Source organism: Drosophila biarmipes, chromosome X (genome assembly GCF_025231255.1).
Source record: "Drosophila biarmipes strain raj3 chromosome X, RU_DBia_V1.1, whole genome shotgun sequence".
In the NCBI taxonomy this organism is placed as follows: domain Eukaryota; kingdom Metazoa; phylum Arthropoda; class Insecta; order Diptera; family Drosophilidae; genus Drosophila; species Drosophila biarmipes.
Genome location: NC_066611.1, coordinates 17,965,738 through 17,992,698, shown reverse-complemented (window position 1 = coordinate 17,992,698; position 26,961 = coordinate 17,965,738). Strand labels below are relative to the sequence as shown.

The 26,961-nt window shown below is 38.8% G+C and overlaps 1 protein-coding gene and 1 long non-coding RNA gene across 3 annotated transcripts in view; one reads left to right on the top strand and one right to left on the bottom strand.

Annotated features, from left to right (window-relative positions):
- The window catches only part of LOC122818592 (uncharacterized), a 128,765-nt gene that overhangs the window by 57,459 nt on the left and 44,345 nt on the right, over positions 1 to 26,961 (top strand). For both annotated transcript variants that reach the window (XR_006368076.2, XR_006368075.2), the window contains one exon: positions 13,119 to 13,325. This is a non-coding gene — a long non-coding RNA (uncharacterized LOC122818592). The remainder of the gene's footprint in view (positions 1 to 13,118; positions 13,326 to 26,961) is intronic.
- Positions 24,150 to 25,130, bottom strand: LOC108023304 (uncharacterized). Its single transcript, XM_017092607.3, has one exon. It carries the CDS (start codon positions 25,010 to 25,012, stop codon positions 24,386 to 24,388), a length of 627 nt encoding a protein of 208 aa, XP_016948096.1. The 5' UTR covers positions 25,013 to 25,130; the 3' UTR covers positions 24,150 to 24,385.

The following is a 26,961-nucleotide window of genomic DNA, read 5'->3' as shown; positions in this document are numbered from 1 at the left end:
AATCAAGAAAGTGATAGGGCCATAAATCAATTGAAAATGTATTTAATTTTTTTTAGCTTTAGATATTTTTATTGATAGCTTTCAATTCAATTTAGTCAATATTTTGTTTCAATTATTTTTCATTGGTAGTTATTTTTCTGCTCTTGCAAAAATCGACTTATGGAAATTTAATTGGATGAAATTCCTGCTAAGTGTGTGCATTTTTTGCGCGTGTTTTCGCTTCTGGCCCGGCTAGCATTTCCTGTCCATAATGTGGAGGCTCCTCTCGATGGCTTTTCCCCGTTTTTCCCTCCCCGGAAAACTCTGAGAGCGGGGCGGCGACGACAATCATAATCGGCATTGACAAACGCACATTGCGTATACGTATAGGTATACTTATCGGGTGTACCGCGCATATGCATTTCTACGGGTATTTTCAACTGGTATTACATGGTCTTTCGGGACGAAGGTGGACCGCGGCGATGGCTTTCAAAACATTCCCAAAGGTGTCAAGATTATGTGCATAAATAATGAGATTTTCAGACAGCACTGAGTGGGCTAATTAATTGATTCGGCCAAAGGTTACCGCTGGACAAATACGACTAGGAAATAGGTGAATTCCTCTCTTTCCCTAGGATTTACTCAAAACTCCAAATGTGGGTAAATTACACATATCCAGTGTTTGCTCATTAATTCCTGGCCAGTATTTTATCCTCTTTAATTAAAGGCGAAAGATGAAGTGCCGTCGGCGGCTCCTGTTTCCAGTTTTCAGATTTCAGATCCACTTCTGCAGCTACTTAAATTTACAAGTTCGTGTCCGTAATGGAAAATCGCAATATTTTTTTTTCTAATGAAATGTTTGTCAATTAGCGTGCAAAAATGGTAAATATTTGGATCGATTGGTGGAGCTCCAGTTTGTTCGTCGTTTTGATCGTTACAAAGTAGCAATCACAACTAGTTCACAAATCTTGGCCAGAAGAGTTCCTGTTTTCGAATTTTGTGTGATTGGGGAAGCCTGTCCTTCAATTTTTTGCCTTTTAACATTAGGTCATATTTCCTATTCTTGTTTAGTAATTGTAATTAAAAATAAGATTTAAATTTAATGTTATTTTTTTAATATTCTAAAATCGATGTGACGAATGCAAAAGTATTTCCTTGCAACGTTTTATTATAATCATTTAAAAAAAATATTTTTATTACTTTTAAACTTGAATAATATAAGGTTTAATTTTATGACAAAAATTATTATTCAGTTAAATTAGTTAAGTGTTTTGATTTCCAATTTAAATACTTTATTGCACTCCTATCTGATATTCGAAAGGAGATTTCTCTATAAAAGCTACAACTTTTTATCTAATGCCCCAATTTTTAAGTCAATTTCGTAGTTCAAATTTTAACATAAAATTGATAGCACGAACATGAACCAGCGCCAAGGAAAATCCGCAGCAGCAGCCGGAGCCACAATAAGCTCAACAACAATTGCAATTGTCAGCGGCACGTTAACAGGCAGGGGAAAATCGGAAAATGGAGGGGGAAAACTCTTGGGAGAAATTGTGAAAAATAGGGGAAATACGGGGAGACTCCGCGACGATAAAGCCAAAGTGTTTACGAGCTGTTTAGTGTTTGATGATCGTCGCTACGCGGAGCTGCCTAAGAATGGAAACTGCGGGAAGGAAAAAAATAAGTCTCTGTCCTGTCTTTCCGCTTTTCCATTCTCCCCCCTGATTTTTTCTCGATCTGGAAAAACTTGTAACCTTGCAGCCTTGTCATTGTCATCATGCAGACAGCAGAAGAGCTGGGAGCTGGAACTCCTCCGGCCACTGCCAAAGCCAAGATCCCAAGCCAGAGGTTTCTTGGCAGGCGGATCGTGCAAATCTTGTTAGCATTTTTCAGCCATTTCCTTTTTACATACAAAACCCCCCCGAAGAGTGGGGGAAAAATATATAAAAGCTTAGAGAAACAACAACAAATAACACGGGCTAGGATGCTGAATATTAGGTATTTCGACTACAAGGATACCTGTTGATTTAGGTTTTGTGTGGGCAAATGAAAAGTCCTCTTAAAAAATGTTAAATAAATATTTTTCAGCATATGTAAAACCTTCAAAAATTATATAAACTTAAAAGAGAATAAACAAATTTGTAATAGTTAAGTTTTTTGAATGCCTAAAAATCTCTCGTAGTAATTTAATATATCCTCGCCTAAAAATTTGCTTTTATACCTATTTTTAAGTTTTTATGTTTTATGTATAACCGGGCTAAATCATCTTTACGAGGTAGACAAAATATGCTTAAAAGAAAAACAAAAAATTATGTTCGATATCAATTTCGCGTGGACACATGCCAAGAGACACGCAACGCCACCAAACACGCGCACCACATTTTTCCAAAGCCCCCTTTCCCCTTTTCTCTGATCGCTGGTAATTGAAAATCTCCAAAGAGAGAGACCAAAATAAAAAACACAAACCCGATGCGGTTTGCCTCTACTGCCCTCCATTGGAAAATGGAGACGCGGCGCAGGATGGGGATGGGGATGGGGATGGGGATGGGGATGGGGATGGGGATGGGGATGGGGATGGGGATGGGGATTTGGGGATGGGTAGGAAGTAATTACGTCTGGCAGCGGATGGAATAGTTTGGCACACTGAAAAAATAAAGATAAAACTTAAACTACTGTGATTATCAATTAAGTTACTTAAAAATTTTAATATAATTAAAAATATTTGTAAAATAATATCTATTCTAAGTTCTAAAGTGACTATAAAATTTATTTGGCAAATATTCAATTTTAAATAAGTAAATTACATATTTATTTTACAACTACTTCAAATTTTAATTGGTTGGCAATCGACAATATTTTTAGCATTGATAGGTTATTTATAAATTGTAATCCAATGTAAAATACTTGTAAAATAATATCCTTACATAATGGTTTTTAAATTCTAGTTCTATTAAGAGATTTATTTGGCAAATATTCAATTTTAAAATAGGATTATGTTTGTGTAGTTTTAATATAAATATTAAAAAATAATACAATTATTATTATTATTAAAAATAATATTTTAATTATCAATGAATTGGTACTCAATTATTATTAAATTAAATACATTATTTTTTCATTGTTGGATTATTTTAAATAATATAAAATGTTAGAATAATATCGAAGTGTTATGGCTGCTAGGTTATATATTTTACCAAGACAGTTTAATTTTTTTCCGTGTACAAAATGGGCGATTTAAGATCTCGAAAGTCGAGCAGGCAGCAGGAATTAGAATTAGCCCCCGTCCGTGGGTAAATACATGCGAGATTTGTGCGTGTTATAGGCTGGAAAACAGTTCTACTCGCCCCCTGCCCAAGAGACTAACAAGAATCCAAGTAGAAAATACAAAAATAATAATAATAAAAGCAAAGCTCAGCCCATCGTGGCTTTTACTTGGCAGGCCCGAGGGCGTGGGCGTGGCGGATCGGTTGGCGAGTGCGAGTGGGCTCACCAATCCGCAGATTGGCTGGCTCATATCTGGCCCCCAGTTGTTGCCTTCTTGTAAATGACCGTTTAATGGAATTGTCATAAAATTCGATTACTAAAACCGATGCGTAGTCTCTGCTCTGCGGCCATGGAGTAGCAAAATGATTTGCTGTGTGGGCCGTTTCGGTTTGGCTTTATCCGATCTCCGGGAGTTTGATGGCTTTGGATCACCTGGAGCCGGGAAAAGAGAGATTTGGCATTAATGGATCTAGTGTTTTGCATTTTATTTACTATGCAATGGGTTTTTATTTCTGATAACTTGCCTCCTCCTCCACTGGGAGTGTTCCGTTAAGAGCTCGAACTAATAATCTCCGCAAACATTTCACCCACTTTTGGGGCATTATGCCGTCGCCCCGCCCACTCCTCTTTATGTATAATCAGCTGGACATTATGGCCGAACGATTTTACATAATTCCCGCTTGGCAGAAAAAGTCTGCAAATGTGGACCACCGGGGCCACGCCCCCTTTTAGCGGAAGGCAGGCGGCAACAAAGGAATAATCAAGAGCGTTCCAATTCCGAAAACACAAGGCGTTGCAAGCAGTTCGCCTAATAAAGTGCTCAAAAAAAAGAGCAACCCAGCTGAAGCGATGGGATGAGTACGAATTTGATGATGTCCAGGTTGAGCGTGCGTGCAGCACATGCATAAAACATCATTCCGTAGTGCCGTGGACGCGGAGACCCAGAGCCAGACTGGGGAGTCTAGAAGTCCGGGCTCCAGAATCGGGAATCGAGAATCGAGAAGCGAGAATCAGCCGATCCGTGATGAGAGTGCGGCAGCCGGGCATTTTTGCTTTTATCTCGGGCTCTGATATCTGTGGCTAATGCATAAAATCTTATAATTTGCGCACGTGTTAATCAGACATTATGATGCACACACAACACACGGCGCTCGGCGCAGCTGCAAGACACAAGCTGTTTGAAACTGTGGCCAGGCACACTGCGAGAAATGGGGGGTGAAGGCGGAGATCTTGAAGAATCACCAAGTGATAATAATAATATTAATCAAATATTTTTTTGAATATCAAATCTCTTGAATAGAAATGCGAAAACAAATAAACTAATTTATGTTCCATTAAAAAATATATAAAATGTACAATATATATATTTTTTATGTTTTAATAATGTAGGTTTTTGGTCATTTTCAATTGCCTTTCAACCTGAGAATAAATATATGAAATAAAAGTATTTAAATGAGTCATATTTGACTGATCTGCTTACAATATTATTATTATATATAATAAAAAAATAAGTGTACTAAAATATTACAATATTTTATTAAATTGTTACATTCCTAGAAACAGTGCCTTAAAATCTGTTCATATTTTTCGAATATAATTGTTTGTGAACTTTTCTTGAGAATACATTTTTTTTGTATTCACTACACTCACTTTTTTCTCAGTGCCCTGGCCCAGCTTAGAAGAAAAACCGCGGGGCAAGGCGTCTGCTGGCCATGACCAAGTCGGCAAACTAACAATTTTAGGCTAATGATGTGCTCATATTTAAGTTAGTTGAAACGCTTTTAGTGCAAGGCATAACTCTGGGAGTCTCCGTCCCACCAGCCAGGTGCCACTCTGCCACTCTGCAGACCCAGAGACGGAGGCAGAGAAATGGAGAAAAGGAGAATCGGGCAGGCGAAGAGGGGGGCAGCCGTTGGAGACACAGAGACTGGGAGAATCGGGACCGCATGCTGTTGCATTTAATGATTGCACGCCTTGACTTTGGCAATAAAACAAATTTGTGGCCATAATTTTCGAAATTCAAATAACACAAACGCCGAGGCAGCCGCTGCTGGATTTGGTTTGCTTTCGGCCCGAATGGCCGTCCTGGCCAAAGAGGCTCCTCTCCGCCAACTTGTTTGCATTGGAAATTTATTGTTACGCAGCCACGAGCGGAACTTCGGGGGGCGGAGGGGCCTCGAATGCTTGTCCAACGATTTATGGCATTGCCGCAATTGTTGCCAACTGTAAATGCTGCGGCAAACAAGTCAATTGAATTTATTTCGTTTATAAATTGCCCACAGCAGCTGGCCGCGGGGCGGGGCCACTCTCAAGTGTCAATTGGCCAGCGGGAAGGCAGCAGCTCTCCCAATCCCAATGCCAATCCGCATGGCAATGCGAATGCGAATCGCCAAGGAAATCCCAACCAGGAGACTACCGATTGGAGACAAATCACTGCCCGATTTGACAACGCCGCAACGTTCACCCGGGATAGGCAGCGGTGCTCTAGAGATGTGATCCTTGCGCCCGGCATTATGCAGGAAGAGTAATCGCAGCTGGCAGACCCATAAGGGGAGTTCGGTTTTTTTTTCCAGAACACTCGAGCAATTTGGCACGCGACTCCACTGCATTCCAAATTATTTTTAAAAAAGGTTGCAAAATGTATGCCTATTTAATGTTTTTTTCGTATGGAGAGCCAATAATTCAGAAAGCGGACTTCAATTTAGAATACTTTCTTTTGGCTTTGTTATTTTTATTTTTTTATCTTATTTTGTTTGTTTTTTTGTAAATTTTTTTATTTTTCTGTATTTATTTTGTTTTTTGTATATTTTTTTTTTATATTTTTGTTTTAGTTTTTTTTTATTTGTCTTAATTATTTTTTTTTGTATTTTTTATTGTATTATTTTTTGTATTATTTTTTTGTATAATTTTTTTGTATTATTTTTTGTATTTTTTTTGTATTATTTTTTTATAATTTTTAATTTTCTGTATTTTTTTTTACTTTTCTGTACTTTTATTATTATTTTTTTTTGCATTGTTTTTATTATTTGTTTATTTTTTGAATTAAAATTTTTTGATTTGTTTATATTTTTTTTATTTTTTAGTAGTTTAGTAAAAAAAAACATTTTAAACCTATCCATTTCATATACTTCTTAAAATATGGATAGATTTTATAATTTATTTTTAGTCTTCAACTATGCCTTTTTTTTCAAAACTTCAGATAATATTTTGAAATTTTATAATTTTTTAATAAATAATAATTTTAGAAAATCATACATAAAAGAAGAATTTAAGTGGGAAAACATGTAAAGCAAAGACAAGCCGGAAGACTACAAACGCAACAATTTTAAATGCATATTCGCATTAATTCCAGCGCACGCACTCGATTAAATCATCGGGTATTCTTAACCGAAATGGGAAAATTGCTCCATCACGATCCGGCAAAGCATCGTGTCACCGCAGTCCCAATCACGCTGCCATCGCCGTGAAAATGGGAAAAGCCGAAAGATCGCCGGTGAATTCTAAGCGCGGCTTTTGAACGCTCGATGGGGTTGTGGCTCGGAAACTCGGTCCGAGACTCGCAGGACGGCGGTGCGATGATGTGGCCAGTGTGCTGCTGCTGCTGCAGCTGCACTTCTGTGATTTACAATTTTTTCCGTTTGTCTATTTTCTTTCCCGCCAGCCGACTGTCTCTCTGGCTGTTTGCTTTTCTATCTTCATTTTTCTCGTCTTCTGTATAAGCAGCAAATTTGCATACGATCTACGGACTGGACTTCCTTTCACAACAAACAACGACCGAACTCTTGGTCTCATATAAAAAGTTGAAAAATCTTTAAATACTTTCGAAATGCGAGCACCGAGCACAACGAAAATATCAATGTAAATACAAGGTGATTTATTGGCAGGGAGGCAGGAGGCCGTTTCCTTGCTGGCCAAACAAAAGACTTAGGCAACGAACTTGCTTTCACAAGTTCGAAGCTAGCGCCTCTTAACAAATTACTGATTTATTGCCATCACAAGGCACAAAACACACACACGGCGCGCTCGCCACAGAATGGTAGAGATCATAAAATAGATGTTTTTATATCGACTTATAAATATCCACTATATATTACCCGAGCTCCGATTGATGGCTCTGTAAAATATTTTTGAGTGCCTCACAATTAGTCAGGTCTATTTGTCATAAAGTATGAAAACATCCCAAAGCCATAGGAAATCATTCGTTTTCGTTCGTTTTGGGCGAAAGAGTTAATAAAATTCTCAACACAGCCACGGATCGATTTTCGACACTAATCGAACACTGGGCCATAAAAAGTTAAGGCTTTTGATTGGTTGGTCAAATTATTTTTATACTCGCCTGTGGTAGGTAGATTGTCGCCGGCTTAGCTCATTATTTATGTCGTAACTTAAAAAGATTCAAAAAACCATTCAAAATGTTGTACAAAATATTGTATTGAAGGGGAAGAGCGAGTAATTTACTTTTTATCCTGCACTTTTTCTATATAATAATCTCTTGCGTGTTTTTTTGGGCACCTTGAGTTCTTTGACCTCTGAATTCCCACTCCATCCAAACAGAGGTGACAAATAAATAATAGATAGAACAAGTCCGTTCGGGGCGATTGGAGATCGATCTGAGAATGTGGTGCTAGTTATGTAATGCCAACAGATCTTGCAGCCCGCTGGCTGGGGCTGGGGCCGGGGCTGGGGCTGCGAACCAAAAGCACACTTTAAGCAGCTTTATGATGTGTTAAAACTGTTGCAACAACAACCATCGCCATGACAAGCATCGGCAGCAGAAAACGATAAAAAAGGATGACGATGACTGGCCAGCGTCATCGTCATCGTCATTGTCGTTGTCATTGTCGTCATCGTGGAAATGTTGGACAGCCGGACGGACGGTTTCGCTTTGGCTGGGATCAAGTGTTCAAGTTCTCGGCCAGTCGTGCACAGGAAAAAATTGTGCGACTATTGGAATAAAAAATTTAAAAAAAGTCTTGTGCAGCACATTTCGAATTTTGATTGTTAAAGAATGAATTGGGAAAATAAATAAATGGATATATTCAAATGAAAGCTTTTAAGTTAGCTTAAGTAACTAAACAACAAATAAGTTTAGTCCAAATAAACTTAAATGAATCAATTTTATGTGGAACAAATAAATTGCTTTAAGCAAGGGTGCTTGATTACATATAATTCTCTACCTAAGCTAAATTAAGAAGCTTAAAAACATACTTACTTACTTAGACACCTCTTGATGGGGGTTATATAAATTTGTTAAAATACCGTTTCTTAATTCGATTTGAACAGTTAAATTTTATTTTAGGACCCATTGATTTTTGCGATATACATTTAAACTGAACCCATTATTCTCTCTGTGTATTTTCGAATCAAGATCAGGCCACAACTGCAGCTTCTTCACTTTGGTCTTTATCTTTCGCCGATAATTGATCATCATCAGTCGGTTTTAATTGATCGCCTTTGCCCTGCCCCGCCGCCTCCTGCATTACATTGTATTACATTTAGTTGGATCTGACGATCGACGGTTCGCCGGATCGTTGCATTGATTGTAATCAATCACTTTCGTGGAATTGTGCCTGCTGAATGAAACGAACTATGCTGTATGCTGTGTGCTGTGTGCTATATGCCACAGCCGCCGTTCCGTCGGTGGCCCAATAATCCGGCCCATAAGTTGCAGCTCCAGTTCTCGTTGGTCTTTGGCACGAAGGCGTTGTCAACGGGCCGCGGACTTTGGCTTTGACTTTGGCATTTTCCTTCCAATCATCAGCCACAATTGCGTACGTGAGCTGCACTCCAACTGGCGATCCGATCCCCATTCGATTCCATCCGCCATCCGCCATCCGCGGTCCAAGATCCCAGTTCCAGTGGCAGGCTGCCTTGCCACATGCTGCGTCAATAAGTCACTCGATGGCATTTGTGAAATGCATTAGATCAGCGCACATATCGAAAAGAGCGATCGATGAATAGTCGATCGTGAAGCACGAAGCAGCACAAATTCCTATGCAAATTGGTGTTTTTGTTTTTATTGATCTTCAGCGACTGGCTGCCAAGGATCTTTCAAGGCCAAAATTTGGAGTGGTTGCAGGTCAACGTCCAGGGGTAACTATATTCCTAATATTTTATTTATTAATAATTTATTTTCGGAATGCCAAGATAATTGTAGAAATATTCCACTTTCTAATTGAAAACCAATAAGTGAAAACCATAGAAGTGAAGCTTAAAATAAAAATCGAACATGAAAACAGGTTGCAACTTTGACCCTCCTGTAAAAGACAAATTTAAATGTAGAATATTAGAAAATTTGACCACGAATTCATAGAGGTATTCCACGTCTGAATCGGGTTTTAAGAACTAAAGTTATGGGGTTTAGATACTGGGGTTCCCATACTGGAAGTCATTGGGATAATCAAAAAATCAAGCATGAAAATGGGCTAAAATTTTGACCCTCCTGGAAAAGATAAATTTAAATGTAGAATATTTAGCTTTAGGGTGTTGGCTTTACTTCATCCTCTTTTCCTTTACATATCTTTAGAAATGAATATGATTTGTTTAATCCCAAGAAAACTGCTTATTTAATGGTTAATTCCATGCAGATGCTAAGAGTATCCGTGGGTTATCCTTAAAAAATCCACATTTCGGCTCTTATCTCTGCAATTAGCCATGGTATTTCCCAGAGAGTTTTTTGACTGCGATTGGGATTCGGACTTGGATTGGATTCCTCCATTAGAGCGGCTGTCAATTAGAAAATGTCTGCGATGTCAGCCAGATGTTTTGGCCCAAGCGAAGTGCACTCGATCTGCGAGGCTGGCCACCTCTCTTTTTCTCCGGTTTCCCGAGATGTCTAATTAGCATTCGCTTTAGTGGACCCCAAGGCCAGCCAATGGCCCCTCCCACTTTTCCTCCGCCTGAAAACTGCAGGCCGAAATGAAAAATAAAGCTCCCATATGAACATCGAACCAAATCGAACCGAATCGAACAGGAACCGGAGCAATAAACAAAGACATCAATGGCCCAGGGGCTATAGCTGCCCGATTCTTCTTCTCCATCGTCTTCTGAATTAGATGCAGTCCCATAAATAATAATTCGACGGCGAATGCAAAGTGGAAAAGCAAATACTTGCCATGGCGACAAATGCTCGGCACAGCAGTGGGCGACAGAGGAGCGAAGAGGGGGGCCACGGCGAAGAAAGAGACGGGGGTCTGTAGAGAAGAAAGAGAGGGGGCTGTGGAGAGCCACTGCCTGGCACACGTTTGCCCAGAGACCCAGAGCAATCAATAATCCAAGGCTTAGAGTCAGGGGAAGAGCGCGGGGATCGGGCTTAGATCGGAATGAATTCGCACTGCGAAGAGATCAGAGGGAAGAAAGGCGGCAGAGAGCGGGGAGAAGACTGCAGAAGGCTCTGGGAAGCGCGGTCCCAAGAATGGCAAGCGGAGAAAGGGAGGGTCTCAGAACCTGTTCACCCAACGGGCCGCACATTAGGAGGTAGCTGAGAAGTAAGGCAGATTCTTCTCTGTCTTTTTTCCTGTTGGTATCCTTTGGGCTCGGAAGCTACAGATTGTGCGTGAGAAAGGGGTATCAACCTTAAGAATACCTTAGAATTATAGCAGGAGTTTTTCGAAGAAGGTCTCATCTGAGAAAGATGCTAGAACTTATGTCTATGAAATGTAACTGATAGTATATGGTTATCTTTATAATTCTTCTTGGTATTTTATTTAGTATTTTTTGGTATATTCTTTTCTCTAGAAATACCGCCTTTCTTATTAATTAATCCTATGAAGATAACAGGAGAAGAAAGATAACAATGAAAGTCTTATCCGAAATGGATTCTACAACTAATCTCTATGAAATGTAACTGATAGTATATGGTTATATTTTATGTTCTTCTTAGCATTTTATTTAGTATTTATTCAGTATTTACTTTTCTCCAGAAATGACTACTAGATCTACAATATGCGATCTAATGCCATTCTTATTAGATGGATCCTAGTATTTTTCTCTAATGTGCTGATCTCTTTATCTCTTGCTAATTCATAACATCCACTGGTTCATATTACTCGTATGTACATTGTACATCTATTTAATCATAATTCGATCGCTCCGTGTGCAAAGCCCCTAATTTGGATGGAGGAAAAAATAAAGTAGTTCTACCATTAACTTATTTATACCCATATAATTCAGAAAATGTTTTGTTAGCCAACCAAACCCCGGCGCGCCATAATCTCCTATCGCGCCACTCATCGACTCCCTGCTCGGCCCCCAATGAGTATACCCCATTACTGCCCAGTTATTTCGATCTTGCTGATTATAAAAATAGCAAACGAGTCACGGCCAGATCGACAAGCAGCGCCAGTTCAAGGAGACACCACCACAACAAACACACACACCACACGCCGCGAAGAGAGTCGGAGGGGGGTGGGGGAAGACCGGAGAATTGACCAATCGAGAATCGAGCAGAAGAACCAAGAATAACGTAGGTACACCGTATCGTATCGTCTTTCAATGCTCTTTCAGTCGCGGATTCCTGTTTGCCCCGGCCATCTCATCTCGCTTGCACTCGCCTTTTTTCGGCATTAGAAGAGCCTCACATCCTCCGAAGAATCTGCGGCCAGCGAAGGAGAAAAATTATTATAATAAAAATAATAGCAAACCGGAATTTCCTGATCCTGTTTGCCTGCCTATCAACCTACCAGCAAACTAAGCAAACTACCAACTGTGATTCCTTTTTGCATGTAAAGTTCGTTTGGCGCAGATGTTTTTTTGTTTTTTCCTTTCCTCGTCTATAGAGTTCGTCCCGAGATTTCCTATGTAAGGCATTGGGTTTGCCGCGAGATGGGATTTCCAGAGGGGGCTAACTGATCGTCGGGACTACCCTTTGCCATCGTTTCGCTTTCATTTGTTGAGAACTTTTGATGGAAAAAAACTGTATTTTTATTTAAAACAATGATAACAGTATTGTAATATATTATTTTAACTTTAAAATATTCATATCATTTAATGATGAGCGAATCTCGTCTCATTTTCACATACTTACATCCATTATAATGCATCTTTAAGAGGACATTAGTTCCATGGCTGTTTTATGCGAATGTAACAGCTGTTGCTTGTTGCATTTTGATTGCTTTTTGCATTATAATTCAAACTAGCTATTAGTTTGGAGCCGGCTATCTGGATAGAATCCCACTTGGCCATTGCATCTGCCACCCGATCAGCTGCAACTTCGGTGTTAGCTTAGCTTTGGACACCGATCCCGATCCCGAAACTGGCCAGGAAGAAGTCAGACGGCTTTAAACTTGGCAGCAATATTTATGAGTGGCTCCACGATGCTGGCAATTAATACGATTATCGGGCAGATTAATTGGCAATGCGAGTGCAATTAATACCAGGTTGGATCAGCACTTGTCAGAAGACTATATTCTTGATGTCAAAAAACGTACAAAATGTTTCAGAAAAAGACGTCTTGGGTGGTTGGTTTTTTTTTTCACTAAACATAGGCAAAATATTTCGAATTCCTGAAGGAACACAATACAAATAAAGTAATTAAATAATAATGTCAAATCAGGGAAGTGCAATTTGATGTTCTTTTTTTTGTGATGACTTATTATTTGCCTGAGAAGTACATTTGGTTTATTTGCCTTCAATTAATGGCGTGGAAAATATGGATAAACAGCTTCGCAAAAAGTACAGAAACATCAACATTATCATAAATATTTGCATAACTGTTCCTAAAAACAAAAACGAAGGCTGGCCGAATGCAGAATAAACATGAAGCGCGTGCAAAATAATTTTAACATATATGAGAAATAAATTCCAATCGTGTTTCTGGCTTTTTTTTGTTGATTTTTTAACCTTCTCTTATTTTTGTTTCGTTTGTTTGCCTCCAGACGTCAAGTGCAGTATGCTGATAAGGCTGGAGAGTCCGAAGACAGGAGACCGAAGCCAGGAGAACGGAGATCCAGACGGATTTTATGGCCAAAATAAATGACGAACAGCGAAAACGGCAGAAGGCAAACGGCAAACGGCAAACGGCAAACGGCAACGAAAGGAACAGGCTAATAAAAAGCCATTAAAGCCAAGTTCAGGCAGGTCATGTGAGTCAGTTCGTTTGTTTTGTTTCGGGGCCTGTTGGTAACTCTCGGATTCCCGATTTTTGGGTGGGTCCCCAGGTGTCTGTCTCGCTCCCCTGTTTCCATAAATCAGCCAAATTAGAAGCGAAAAACGAATTGCAAAGGGGAAATAGGGAAAAACAAACCAAGGAGCGTAAGACTAATGAGGGAAACCATATCTTAACGAGTCTCTGGAGAGGGGCAAGAGTGTGGGGCGTGGGGTGTCGCCCTTTTCTCAGGGGGGAAACAACCCACCTCCTCTGGTTTTGACCACCTTCCATATACCTTCTTGCTACGTGCTTTGTCCGCCTTTTTCGGAGGTGTTCCTGGCCCCATGGCCAACGTATTCTCTTCTCGGAAAGCAACTGTATTTGAAAAGGAAAAGGGAGAAACCAGTTTCGGTTTTCTTCTCTTTCTTCGCTAACTTCCATTTTCCTTTTGGGAATTTCGCAATTTGGCTTATAAGCATTTCGTCTTGAGATTTTTTTAACTTGTTTTCAAAAAATAAACATTTTTTCAATTTTATTTCAGAACATTGTTATAAATAAGGGTCTTAAGAACTAGGCCTTTGCAGAGCAGGAACAACCTAATGTGTTTTGTTTTTAAACATAATTAAAAAATGTTTTCAGGTAAAAAAATATATTTTTGTGTAATTTTGGCAATCTTCTTTGAGGACTTTATGGTTTTTTTTTTTTGCAGGAAAAACTTTATACGTTTTTTTACTTATTTAAAAATTGTATTTTTTGGGTAATTTCAGCAATCTTTTTAGGGGACTTTTTACCTTTTTTTTTTGTTTTCTTCAAGATGACATCATGTGGAATGCAAATTCCAGCAAAGACAATGAGCAGATCAGCAGAAAAGACAGTCGGAGAACAATGAAATAACAAAAGTCTGGAAAATCGTATCTCTGCTACCATGGTGAAAAATTCCTAAGATCTTCCAAGACCGAGAACGAAACTCATAATATTTGCATAACAAATTGGGTCAAATGAGCCAGCAGCGCACACGTAATGCTAAGCAAATCAAAGCACATATATGTGTATATATATATATTATTCGATAGGTACAAAGATATAGATTTATATGCAGATGTACGACTCCTCCCTCCATGTGTATGCTAATCAAATGAGCGTGTCCATATGGAAATGAATGAACGACCACTACAAAAAAAACTGTAAACGTTGTACAATTCTCGCCGGTCGGTGGGCTCTTTGGGGGGTGCTATATGGATAGGTATTTAAGTATATATAAAGAGAGAGAGAGAGGGACAATGCACAATTGCCTATTAGCATAATGATGCCATAAAGTGCGATCGATTGGATGGCTTTTGGGCGGTAGTTGGCCAAAAGAATGCGGCGAACGCCAGGCGGAATGTGCGCAGGCCAAAAGCAGTGCTTAGACACCTCATCGAGGTGTAGTCCCCGCGTATATATATGAAGATACCTATATAAATTCTTTGCCATGTATTTAGATACACGTATATGCTTATTCCTCTACGCATCGTTTCGTTTTATGACAATTAACACCGCTCAAGAAGGCAAACAAACAGCGACATCGTCTGGTTGTCTCCGCTTTATGGACAGGTTAACCGAGTTGCGGACCAGGGGCATGGGCTTCGGTTTGGGAACGGGAACGGCAATGGGAATGGGTAATGTTTGTGCAAATATGGCGTAATAAAGCGCAGTGTATGCAGCCAGGAAAATACTTCCTAGTAACAGCCAGACGGCCATTAGGGTTCTCTCCACTCACAGTACTGTTAAATTGGCTGTGTATATATGGTTCTCCGGCTTCTTATCCGTCCGCAATTATGTTTTATAAGAGTCTGGTATCTGAATGCCTAATTAAGTTGCAGCTGGCATTTCTGGTCGCCAAGAAGAGTAAATATTTTTATTTCTCCAGCAACACTAAAACATGCTTTGGCACTTTGAAGTTAAAGTGTTACCCAACTTGCTGTGAAAATGCCTATGATGTGGTTTGAACAGGAAATTTACATTTCAATTTAACCACACACATATAATACATTGAGGGTTACAATATTGAAATCTTAATATTTTTTTTTATATTTTATTAACTAAAATATCATATATAATTTTGTTTATAGGTTCTAGTTTATAAATATAGAGAGCTGAAAATTATTTAATATATCATCTTAATAATTTATCCTATCGATTTGCCCTATGCAACCCAACTCCTATACTATCTTTTTAGTAAAAATCAGTGATTTCTGACATATATTAAATTTAAGCTTACAATATTTATTATTTATTACTTTTTTCATTGAGTAATATATCATATTTCCGAATTAGTTTTAAAATTTTCTAGCTTACAAAATATAATATGCAAATCTAAAAAAAAGGTAATATATCATCTAAATAATTTTTCTTATCGATCTCCAATACGCAATCCTACTCCTCAACTATCTTTTAGGTAAAAATCAGTGATATCTAATTAAATTTAAGTTTTCAATATGGAAATTCATATTGTATATTTTATTTTTTTTATTGAGTAATATATCATATTTTCTGTATAGATTTACATTTTCTAGATTGCAGAATACAATATGCAAATCTAAAAATTAGGTAATATATCATCTAAATAATTTTTTTTATCAATCTCCCATATGCAATCCAACTCCTCTACTATCTTTTAAGTCAAAATCAGCGATCCCTGTAATAGCCAGGGGCAACATCAATAGTTCCCCTGTTACAGCGATCTTTGTCGCTGCTATCGTTGATCACTTTTTTTGTGCACTTGCCATTACCTTGTTGTATCTTTCCATCGGCTGTCTGTCAATCAATTTCCCAGCTTCAATCTGTTAACATATCACAGATGTATCTGCGAGATGCTAATGCATCTGTGTGCGTGTCTGTTATCGCTGGCAACAAGTGGCTGGCAACATGTTGCACGCTGCCGGGTGTCAACTATAGGAAGAGGATATAAGAAAGGAACGATCGGGAATAGAATATGGAGTATAGCGCGTGTCTTGGCCGGCCGGTTGGACTTGACTCAATTCGTCATTTAAATGATGGACCCCCCTCCCAATAGCCGCCCGCCCCCCGCTTTGCCACGCCCCTGCGGCAATGGCAGCACTTAGCGCAACATCAACTTAAATTGCAAAAAATCTCAACAAAAAGGGGGGAGAAAAAAGCCAACTGGAAGCAGACGAAACCGGAGCTACGATCCACTCCACTACCGGGGAACGTGCCAGGCCAAATTAATTGCTTCGTTAGATCGAAGAGGATGGCTTACGGATGGATGGCCGAAAGGGGGTCGCCTGTGCCCCAGAAGAACCGCTTTGGCCAATTTTTTAGCTCTCCCACTTCCGCCGCAGCGGAAAAAGGGGGTAACACGAGCCACTGCCGCTGCCACTGTCGCTGCCACTGCCGCTGCCACTGCCCAACAACGATTGACAAATTTCCAAATGCCATTAAGCAGGCGTTGCATGCAACCAGCCCCAGACTCCGCGCCGAGCCCCAGAGACAAAGAGGCGAAAAAGAGGCTCGCTGCCGGGGAAGATGGCTAATGGATGACAAAACAGGTGGCCAACAACAGCGGTAGCCACGAATCTGGACTGCTGAGGTTACCAAGGCACTGGGAAAAATATAAGATAAATACGAGAAAAATATAAAGTATAAAAACAAATGTATTGAACAAAAATATGGCCACAAAAATACCTATCTACCTGGTATATTTCAAGAAAATTTAGATTTTAACATGCACAAAATAATATTTAATAATTTAAAATATTATAAAAAAATATGTGCTTACATATTTATGTGCCAAAATATTTTTATTAAATATTAAGCTAGGAAACTTCACAAAAATATTTATTTTATTACAGTTTTGTGGGTTTAAGTATATGCAGTTTTCTTAAGATTATCTTAGATTTTTACTGTGGATAGAATCCACATTGCTATTATTTTCAATAAATATAAATTAAATATATCACCTTGCCTAAATTGTTGTAGCTTAAAATATCTATAATAGTTTTTTTCCTAAGAACACCTTGGACTTTTCTCGCTGTGCAGCCTGTATGGCCAGTGCAAAACGCCCCGCTGGCGTTTGCAATTACCGTGTGGATGCCACCACACAGCCATTAAATCACATTGCTGAAATATTTCATCGGTTTGCAAATTTTCGACAATCAACTTAATCGGAAATGCTCCGTTTTTTATAACTTTATCATCGCCCTGGATGGCGGCCTCTCCCCAGATTTGGGCCGCAGGTGGCAGCCGCATCGCTGTGTTGCCGGTGATAAGAATCTTGTTGCGGCAATCTCTCCTGGGCATCTATGAGTGTCTCTTGCCCGCCCGGAACCCCGCCGGTCTCCTCCGTTCACAGCCTTATTTCTGCCCCAATGCAACCATCGCGGCTGCCGAGTCCATTTTGAGGCATGTTTGCTGCCATTTGTTGCTTAATTAATGCTGCAGGTGACGCTGCTAACGAGATGGAAGCCACGCCCAAATATAGGTGTACATATGTAAGCTCATATTCGAGGCAGGGAAATCCAAATAAATCATATGCAGCCGGCACTTTCTGAATGCGCCGTTAAAATACGACAGGAGCGAATAATTTGCAGGATATTAGATTTCAACTAGTTGGTGTTGATATTTGTTTTTTAATTACCTACTTAAAGTGGTGAAAATATGAGACAATGGATTGCACAATTTAAGAACACCAAGTTCAGAGCTTTCCTTTATTCCCTTTTTAAAGAAGCCACCTTTGGGGAAAGGTTAACTATCAAAACGAGCCCATCGCACATGCCACTCCCCACAACAGACGGGCGTTGGAGGGGCGGAGACTGGTGGACCCGTAGATACAACCAAAATAAATACCAGAGTCCAGTCACCTTCACGCATTTTGCATAAGACGAAAGCCGCGGACAAAAGGAGGCCAAAAATAGATTGCAAAAAATGGCCGAACTAAGCCCTACGCATTGAAATCGCCGAAGAAATGTTAAACCAATTTCCAAAGAGATACATCAGGCTCAGGGGAAGACAAAGCCACAGCCCTTCGGGATGATATAATCCCGGAAAATAACCAAAAAACACACAAATCCCAAACAAAGCTTCTGCGAATGTCTGGACGCTGACAAAAATAACTGGCAATTGTGGCATCGAAATAGAAAAGGGGCGGTGCAATGCCGATTGCGATGGGCTGTGGGACAGGTTGCTAATCGTATCGAATCGATTTATTTGTTGTATTTCTCCAAATTCCCGTCTGCCGATGGGCGATGGGCGATGGTGACAAATGTCAACGAACAGCGAAACGAAGCGAACAAAAGGCTCGATCAAGATTTCAAATTGTCTATTGTTGCCACCAATCGCCGGGGTGACAATGGGCCCAGAAGTAGCCCCCGAGTGGTAGCCAAAAGAGCCGAAGATGCCCCCAGCGAACGGTACTTTCCAGACCCGTCCCCATGCCGCCCTCTAAATTATTTCTTATTTCGTTATTTTTCGGGGGGCCATTCTCCTACTCTCGCTCGTGTTCCATTAACAGTCAAAGTTCATGTGCCAGGGCGTCGGAAAACGAAATCGATTGGCGGTCAAAGATCTTCGGCGATCGACAGGGAAGCCTGCCTTTAAGCTACGATTAAATAAAATTAAATAAACGTGCTTGGTTTGATTTTTAGAATGATACAAAATATATGAATCAAATATTTGCTTATTTAGGATGCTGAAATATATAATCTAATCTAATTTGTAGCTATTATTCCATTCATATTATTTCATAATTTATAATTCTTATTATATAAAAATAGTTAATTATTACATAGCATATTAAAATTTATAGTTAATTTAAATATATAAAAATATTAGCTAATTCATGATATGATATTTTTGATTTGAAATTTTTTTATAATTTAAACCTTGTATATTTAATATTAAAAATAAAAAATAATAATAATGTTTTAAAAAATATTTAAAATGAAGATATTAACAAATTCTATAAAAAAAAAATATAAATAAATACCATTTAAATTTTTTTCAAACAGATAGTTTTCAGTATAAATTTAATATATTAAAATATATACTTCATTTATTCATTTAACTATAAAAGAATATTTGCTTACTTATGACATTGGAGTTATAATTTTTTTATTCAATTAGAATAAATATTTAAATAAGGCAGTACTATTTGAGAGACTTTTTTATAATTTTAGCCCTATACTTTTAATAATCTCTTATACAAAATTAATGTATAGTTCATATATTCTATAAAATAAATACCATTAAACTCAATACTTTTTAGACCCCCTATCAAACTTAGCCAGGCTCCACTGTTAATTTGTTTATCCCAATACAAGAGCTCGCTGGGCGCTTTGACAAACTTTATTTATGCTTTTCTTCACGCTCGACCGTTAAGTTAACTGCACATTTGCTTTGTTTGGCTTATTGGCCGCTTATTGTTTTAACGCCGTGATCTCTGATCTTTGATCTCCGGCCCTGTACGACATGATTGCTTTTCCCTCGTCCCCCGTCAGCATCAAAGAGAATGTTTTAATTATTTCCGCGGCCAAAGGAATCCCTTGCTGACTTATTCCCTGATTAATGCCCCTTTCAGTGTCCCCTCTAAATTTAGATTTCTCGCCAGCCAGACTTCTTGGCCGATTTGCCACGCCCATCGATCTCCTTCTGTTCAGGGGCTAAAAGTGGCAAAGGTGTCGGCGATGACCCCCAAATGAATAACTAATGTTCCATTAAATAGCCGACTGTCGCCTAATGACTGTCACTAAGTAGGCGTGTCCAAAGCGCCGAAGAATACCACTGTGATTGCCGGCGGCGAGAATTCGAGATTCGGTGGCACGTGTGGGAAGATTCAACAAGGTGACTCGGAGGGGAACAAAAGAATGCTCGAATAGTAAGTAATATGTTGAGAAACTAATTTAAAAGGTGTAAAATATTCGTATTATTGATTTTTAAATGGGGAATTAGTAGTAATTAATTATATAAATAAGCAAATATTCAACGTTGTGTATCCATTTATTTAAAACATTATAGTATAAACTTAATGGCTTAAATTAAAAATAAAAGAAGATTCAACAATGTGACTTGAAAGAGAATAAAAGAATGATCAAGTGGTATATTAAGAAACTAATTTAAAAAGGTGCGAAGTATATAGATTATCGCTTTTTTAATAGGGAATTAATAATAATTAACTATATAAATATACAAAAAGTCATGGCAGAAGATTAAACAAAGTGACGTAAAAAAAATAATAAAATTGATCAAATAATATATTGAGTAACACATTTAATTAGTTATTATTAATTCCCTATTTAAGATTCTATAATAAATATATTTCGTGACGTATTTTGTATTAATAAATCCTGAAAAGGAAATTAACAATAAATAATAATATAAAGATACAGAAATTTATATTTAAATATACATTTTTGCTTAAGAAATTATAATAATATTTATGTTGAGGTAATACAGTGATAATATTTATATTCATAAATATTCCTGCTTAAGATATTTTAAAACCATTATAATGGTGTAATAGTTGTGTTTAGATAAAAAAAATCACACGTCATTAAAACTAGAGGAAATCGAAGAGGGGGAAATCTAAATATGGTGTAAAATAAATTTCGCTGCGGAAAGCATTAGGGAAATCAATGGCTAAATAGAAGTAATGAGCCACGGCCACATTCCGAATGATTGGCCGGCTCATTTGAGGGGAATCTCCAGCCATCTCCAGGTAGACGATGTCACAATGTTCCCAAAGCCCCCGGAGATGGCCGTCTTTGGTGACTTCTGTTTCTGCTGCCTGATGTGTTCTGAAAAACTCCGTCTATGGGAGATTTTCTCCATCATCTCCACCAGCCTCTGTCCTGTCCTGTCGCCCCGCACAGGTGTGCTGCTAAAATAGTTGACTAATTAATTTATAATGCAATTTCACCGCGATCGAAGCGCGGAGGATGGCGGCGAAGGGGAGCTGGAGGGGTGCCACCGGGAGGAGGATGATCGCTACCATTTGCAACATGGAAACCGTTTTAATACACACCACAACTAGCACCACTAGCTCCACTAGCACCACCAGAACCACCGGCAGCCGCCTAATAATTGTTTATGACATGGTTAGCCACTGGCCAGCCGTTTGGCTGCACCGAAAAATCAGTGGAAACATATATTTGAAGAGCTCTTAGCATACCAATGTACAAAGCCATGCAAATAGAGTATTGTTTTTTATTTATTAAAAGTGATAAATAAGTTATTTGTTTTGGTTTTATATGGAATATTTTTTTATGTATTGAAAAAAGTATAATTCCTGGGAAAAACTATTATTTTGCTACCTTCAAGATTAATAATATAATACTAATATTATACTTTCTTCTTTTCCTATTTTTTTCTTCACTTAGTTTTATAAATTTTTTAAAAAGATAATCATTAAAAAAAATGATTACCTTTCGTTTTAAAGTTCCTTAAAATTTTAGTTCTTCTTAGAAAGTAATAAATCTGAATAAGAATATCCCAAAATTCTTTACCGTGTGGAGGCTAAAGTCAGGTCTCTGTGGTCTTTCTCCGCGGAATCTCAGGTTGTGTGGTCCCCCTTTCCAGCTCGAAACCAACCCCCCTTTGCAAGGGAAATTTATGCAAATGGCTGGACAGATCTTTCCAAAGCCTTTGCGCAATTATCCCCGTAAAGCAGAAAATGCGAGGAGCCGGGGAGAGACCCCACCTGCTGCAGCATTTGGCATTTGATTGAACTCAAGTGTGCCAGATGCGTAATGAGTTGATGGGGCAAGGGACCTGGCAGGCGAGAGGCTGTTCGCGGCGAAAGGGGCGGGGCAAACACGTGACAACTGCGGTGCGGTCAATAGAAACTGAAAATCAATTGAAAATTCCTATGAATACCAGAAGAACCGAAACCATGGCAAGTAGAAGAAAACCACTTGCATGTGGGTGAAATAAATTGAATTTTCTTTTTCTTTTGTAGTACGTATCTACAGTGGGACGAGGAATTTATTTTAATTTTTTTTTAGTATATGCGAGTTGAATTTTTTGTTTTTTCACAAGTATATAAATTAAAAGTCATTTAAATGTATAATATTACCCAAAGACTTTTGGAATGAATCCATTGGTTCTCAGAATCAAAAATATATTGTTGCCTACCCTTGGGAACCTAAAATTTGGTTTCAAAATATTCTGTATGTATACAATGTTTTGCAAAAACTATTTTTACCAATTTGTACCACTGTGCGGACAACGGCATTTGTGCAACAAACAAACTGTTGCTGAAACCTCTGATTCTGATTCTCCTTAACCCGGGCCAATGCCCAAAATGCAAATCGCCGCGGAGCGATCGAACTGGAGTACTCGATGCATAGTATCTGATCCGATGCCGAGATGTTCTGCATTCGGATCGCCGCGTTGACAATTTGGTCGATGGTCGCGCCAAGGCTTTTCCTTGCAGTCGAAGTGAACCGCTAGACGCGGCTACAAACTACAAACGACCGGATGAATGGGGATTAGAGAGCCGAGACTTGGAGATTTCGATGTGTATATCGCGGATCGGCGATCGCGAATTAGGTTTTGCAAATGTGGATGGAAATTTGGCGACGACGCACGCCAGGCAGCCGCAGGTGACCGCTCTTCTGGATCACGAACTGCAACGTGATGTGGACAAATCGGCGGGGAGACCACAGATCGAAGTTATACACCCAGCGGGGTAAAATATATTTTTTCTCTTAAACCATAGGTGTGTATTTGATCAATCGTACAATTTTTAAATTAAATGGCAAAAGTCCCTAAAAAAAACCTCAGTAAAACTTCAAAAATGTTAAATAAAATTATTTTTAACGCACACAAAATAACTGTTTATGGTCTTATCAGCCCATTTTTTACTAAGTAAACAGCAAAAAATGACTAAAACCAAAAACTAGGATCCAAATTTTTCGCCAAAAAATGAAATCCTTATTTTGCGCCCAAAAAAAATCAGTATTTTGGCCGAAACAAAAAAAGTAATGGTCCAAAAGTAGAGTGTCCTACCTTGCTGAGCTCGTAACAAAATTTCCAATCAACTGGCATTCACACCTTAAAAATAAATTTTTTGAAAAATTTTCGCAAAAAATGACGATGCTACCCCTTGCAAAAAAATCGAAAATTTGTGAAAATTTTTAGTTTTTGGAATCAGCCAGGAAATGACTGCGTTCAATTATTTGGCTTGTAAGCTGTCCGAAACAGTGCGTCTTTTGGGTTTGGGACCTTTTTTGACCAAGTTACACCCAAAAGGGTGAAAGGAAAAAATCGTTTTTTCGCCAAAAAATGAAATCCTTATTTTTCGCCCAAAAAAATTCAGTATTTTGGCCGAAACAAAAAAAGTAATGGTCCAAGAGTAGAGTGTCCTACCTTGCTGAGCTCGTAACAAAATTTCCAATCAACTGGCATTCACACCTTAAAAATAAATTTTTTGAAAAATTTTCGCAAAAAATGACGATGCTACCCCTTGCAAAAAAATCGAAAATTTGTGAAAATTTTTAGTTTTTGGAATCAGCCAGGAAATGACTGCGCTCGATTACCTAGTTTGTTAGCTGTCCAAAACAGTGCGTCTTTTAGTTATCGGATCATGTTACAGCAAAAAATAACTAAAAAAAAATTCGAGAAATAAAAACTTTGTTCCCTCCCACAAAGAAAACAATTTTTATATTTTATTATGTATTACTTTAACAAAAATATGAAAACTAATGAAAAAGACTGTGACAAGATCTCTGAAATTCCTGAGAAGCGGAAGAAGTTGAGGTTGGGTAAGGCCGATCCATGGGAACCCAGAAGCTTGCCCTTCCCACTTACCATTGAAAACAAACAATGCGTTAATACAGTTTAATTTGTTCTGCCATAAATAAATACTCAACAAGGGCTCCGCGGTTCCAAAGGAGATGGCCAGGAGCAAGGCCAGCGATAAGGCTACCAATTCATTACATATATATATTTACTTTACTTCATTTTTTTTTGTATTGCCATTTTTGTTTAATGCCATATCCCCCTTGGCTTAAGCGATCAATCTTTATGGCAGCTCCAGCTCGCATAAAAATTTACGACTCATCAGGGGAGCAGGAGGAGCCGGAGGAGCTGGGGGAACTGGAGGAGAAGTACCCAGGAATATCCAGAAATACACCAACGATGGCCCCGACTCTCGCCGAAGGTATAGTGGATAACGCCGCGTCGGGTGCGGAGGACATCGTCCAGATGCCTCTTGCTCATCTTGTTCTCCGTGAGGCACTCCTGCATCAAATCATCCGGCAGCTGGATGTGAAATGGGAAGCAGTACATGTGAGCCAAATCCAATTTAATCGTCTCATTGCTGTTATCGTCCAGGCAGAAGAACGTGGTCACATCGGCCAGTTGAAGGCGTTCGCAGCTCTGGAGGGCCGAATCCTTCATGAGCACCATCACATGATCCAAAGTATTGGGCATATAGAGGGCAAATGGTTCCCCGGTCTTCACGAAGGTATCCCGGAATTTGGTGAACGCCATCAGCGGATAGGTACCGCCACACTTTCGCTCGAAGACCTGCTCCTCCTCCAGCATGTACTTGCATCTCTCGGGCACTGTGTTCTTGTACTGATCACATTCCTTGCAATGGCTGTGACTAATGTAGGCCAGGATGCCGCCGAAAGGGTGCAGTACTAGCAGTAAGAGGATCGGTGTCCAAATCCTGGCCAGCTCCATCCACTAATCACGAATTTGTTAGGAATACCAGGGTGTTTCTGTGTCTCCGATTAATAAATCTGTGCGTCAGTGTGTCTCGAAATCGATTCATTTCTAAGTGCGGGAAATATCAAAATAATTACAGACCCACACAGACAGCTGGCCAGCAGTTTGCTGAGGTTAGAATGACTCACTTTCTGGGTCGTGACTTCTAAACTTGGGCGAGATATTCTCTGCCCATACAGAAGAGGGTTCTATTAGTTCCACAAAAGATTGGGTATTTGTACGGTATGTTTAGTATTTAAATTTAATGAAAAATATTTCTTAAAACACAGAGGTAAAAAACAAGGGCTGAAGGATTTTGTACCTTATTAAGTATGTAATTTCCTAAATCCCTGGGCAAGGATTACAAAAAGAGTTCTATTAGTTTCTGAAAAGCTTTGGTATTTTTATGGTAAGTTTAGTATTTAATTTAAACAATGAAATATTTTATAATACAGAGGTAATAAACTAAGGCTAAAGTATTTTCTTTAGAAAATTCTTATAAACGATTTTAAATTATATTAATTATTAATATGTTTAAGATTTATAAATAATAAACCAATAGATTTTATTTATAACACTGTGTTTCAAAATAGAAACATATATAAATAAGTTTAGGTATTAATATTTTTCTAAGCGGAAGACCCTGCTTTACTTTAAAGAAGTCACTCGCAGATCACCTTCATCGGCATTTTTCATTCCGCACTGGCGCTGATTTGCTGGCGATTTAATTGATTCAATTACGGGGCGGCATTATTTCAATTAGGCAAAATGAAAAGAGGCAATCCGAGATCGGAGATCCCAGATCGGAGATCGGGGGGACTTGACATGACACGTTGGCGTCGAGTCGAGTAGAGGCGACTTGAGCTATCATCGATAATTATGATGAGTGCGATCGCATCGATCGGTTCTGATTTGCCTGCATAGCTGCATAGCTTTGGGTGATTAATGCAACGGCAGTCTGCAGTCGGCCAACTGTTTGGCTTCCTTCAGTCGCCGATTGAGTGATTGACTGATTGATTTTTCCGGAAGACAACGCACGGCAGATTGTGATTGCATAATCCGTTCGAATGCAGCCGCAGCAGAAATGATTTTTCATGAGATTATAAAGTTATTAAATTATAAGAAATAGAAAACCGATGACTTTCAAAGACTTTTATCCAAGATAAATTCCTCCTGTTCTTTCATATTATATTCTGATCCTAAGACTTTCATCTTGGGACTCCACCTTCTACCTGATGTGTAACCCATAAGCATAGAAATAAAAGCCATTTATTGAAGATAAAGTAGTGCTTTTCTTAAACATTACATTTTGATCCTAAGTCTTTAATCTCTAGACTTTACCCCCTCCCATTCTCGCCCTATAATGGCTAAACAAAGTTGTTGAATTCGAATTCTTTATCCCAGCTTGGGTGTCTGCTAGCTGGGGAGATCTTCTTGTGTAAGATCACCTCTTGATTTATCTGGCAAATCAATTTCGTTACCGCCTTCCTAGCTTGTCTCCCGTTGAGTTTTGTGTGCGCTCTTGAAGAATCCATTTAATTATTAGATTTCTGCCCCTCTGTCTTGCGGAGAATTGGGGGCCTTTAATTTAATATTGTATTTAAAGCGCTGATTTAACGGCATTCTGTCTGCCCGACTCGTTCGCCTTTGTGTATAGTATATCTTTTCGGTTTGTTTATTTTTCTGTGCTGTCTGCTTGTGATGGAAATATGAATTTATTGATTTTGTCATTAATGGGATTTCCTTTCGGCCCAGCAGGTGGCAATTGTCATGCTGCCAGTGTTGTCAACATGCGCTCCTGTGATTTATGGTTCGGGTTTGGGTTCTTCTTCTCGCCGGCTCTTTCGATTTTCGATTTTTTTTTATATAGACGTCCATACGATCGGAAGTTGGCACACCATTTGCGGCAAGTGCTGTCGTTCTCC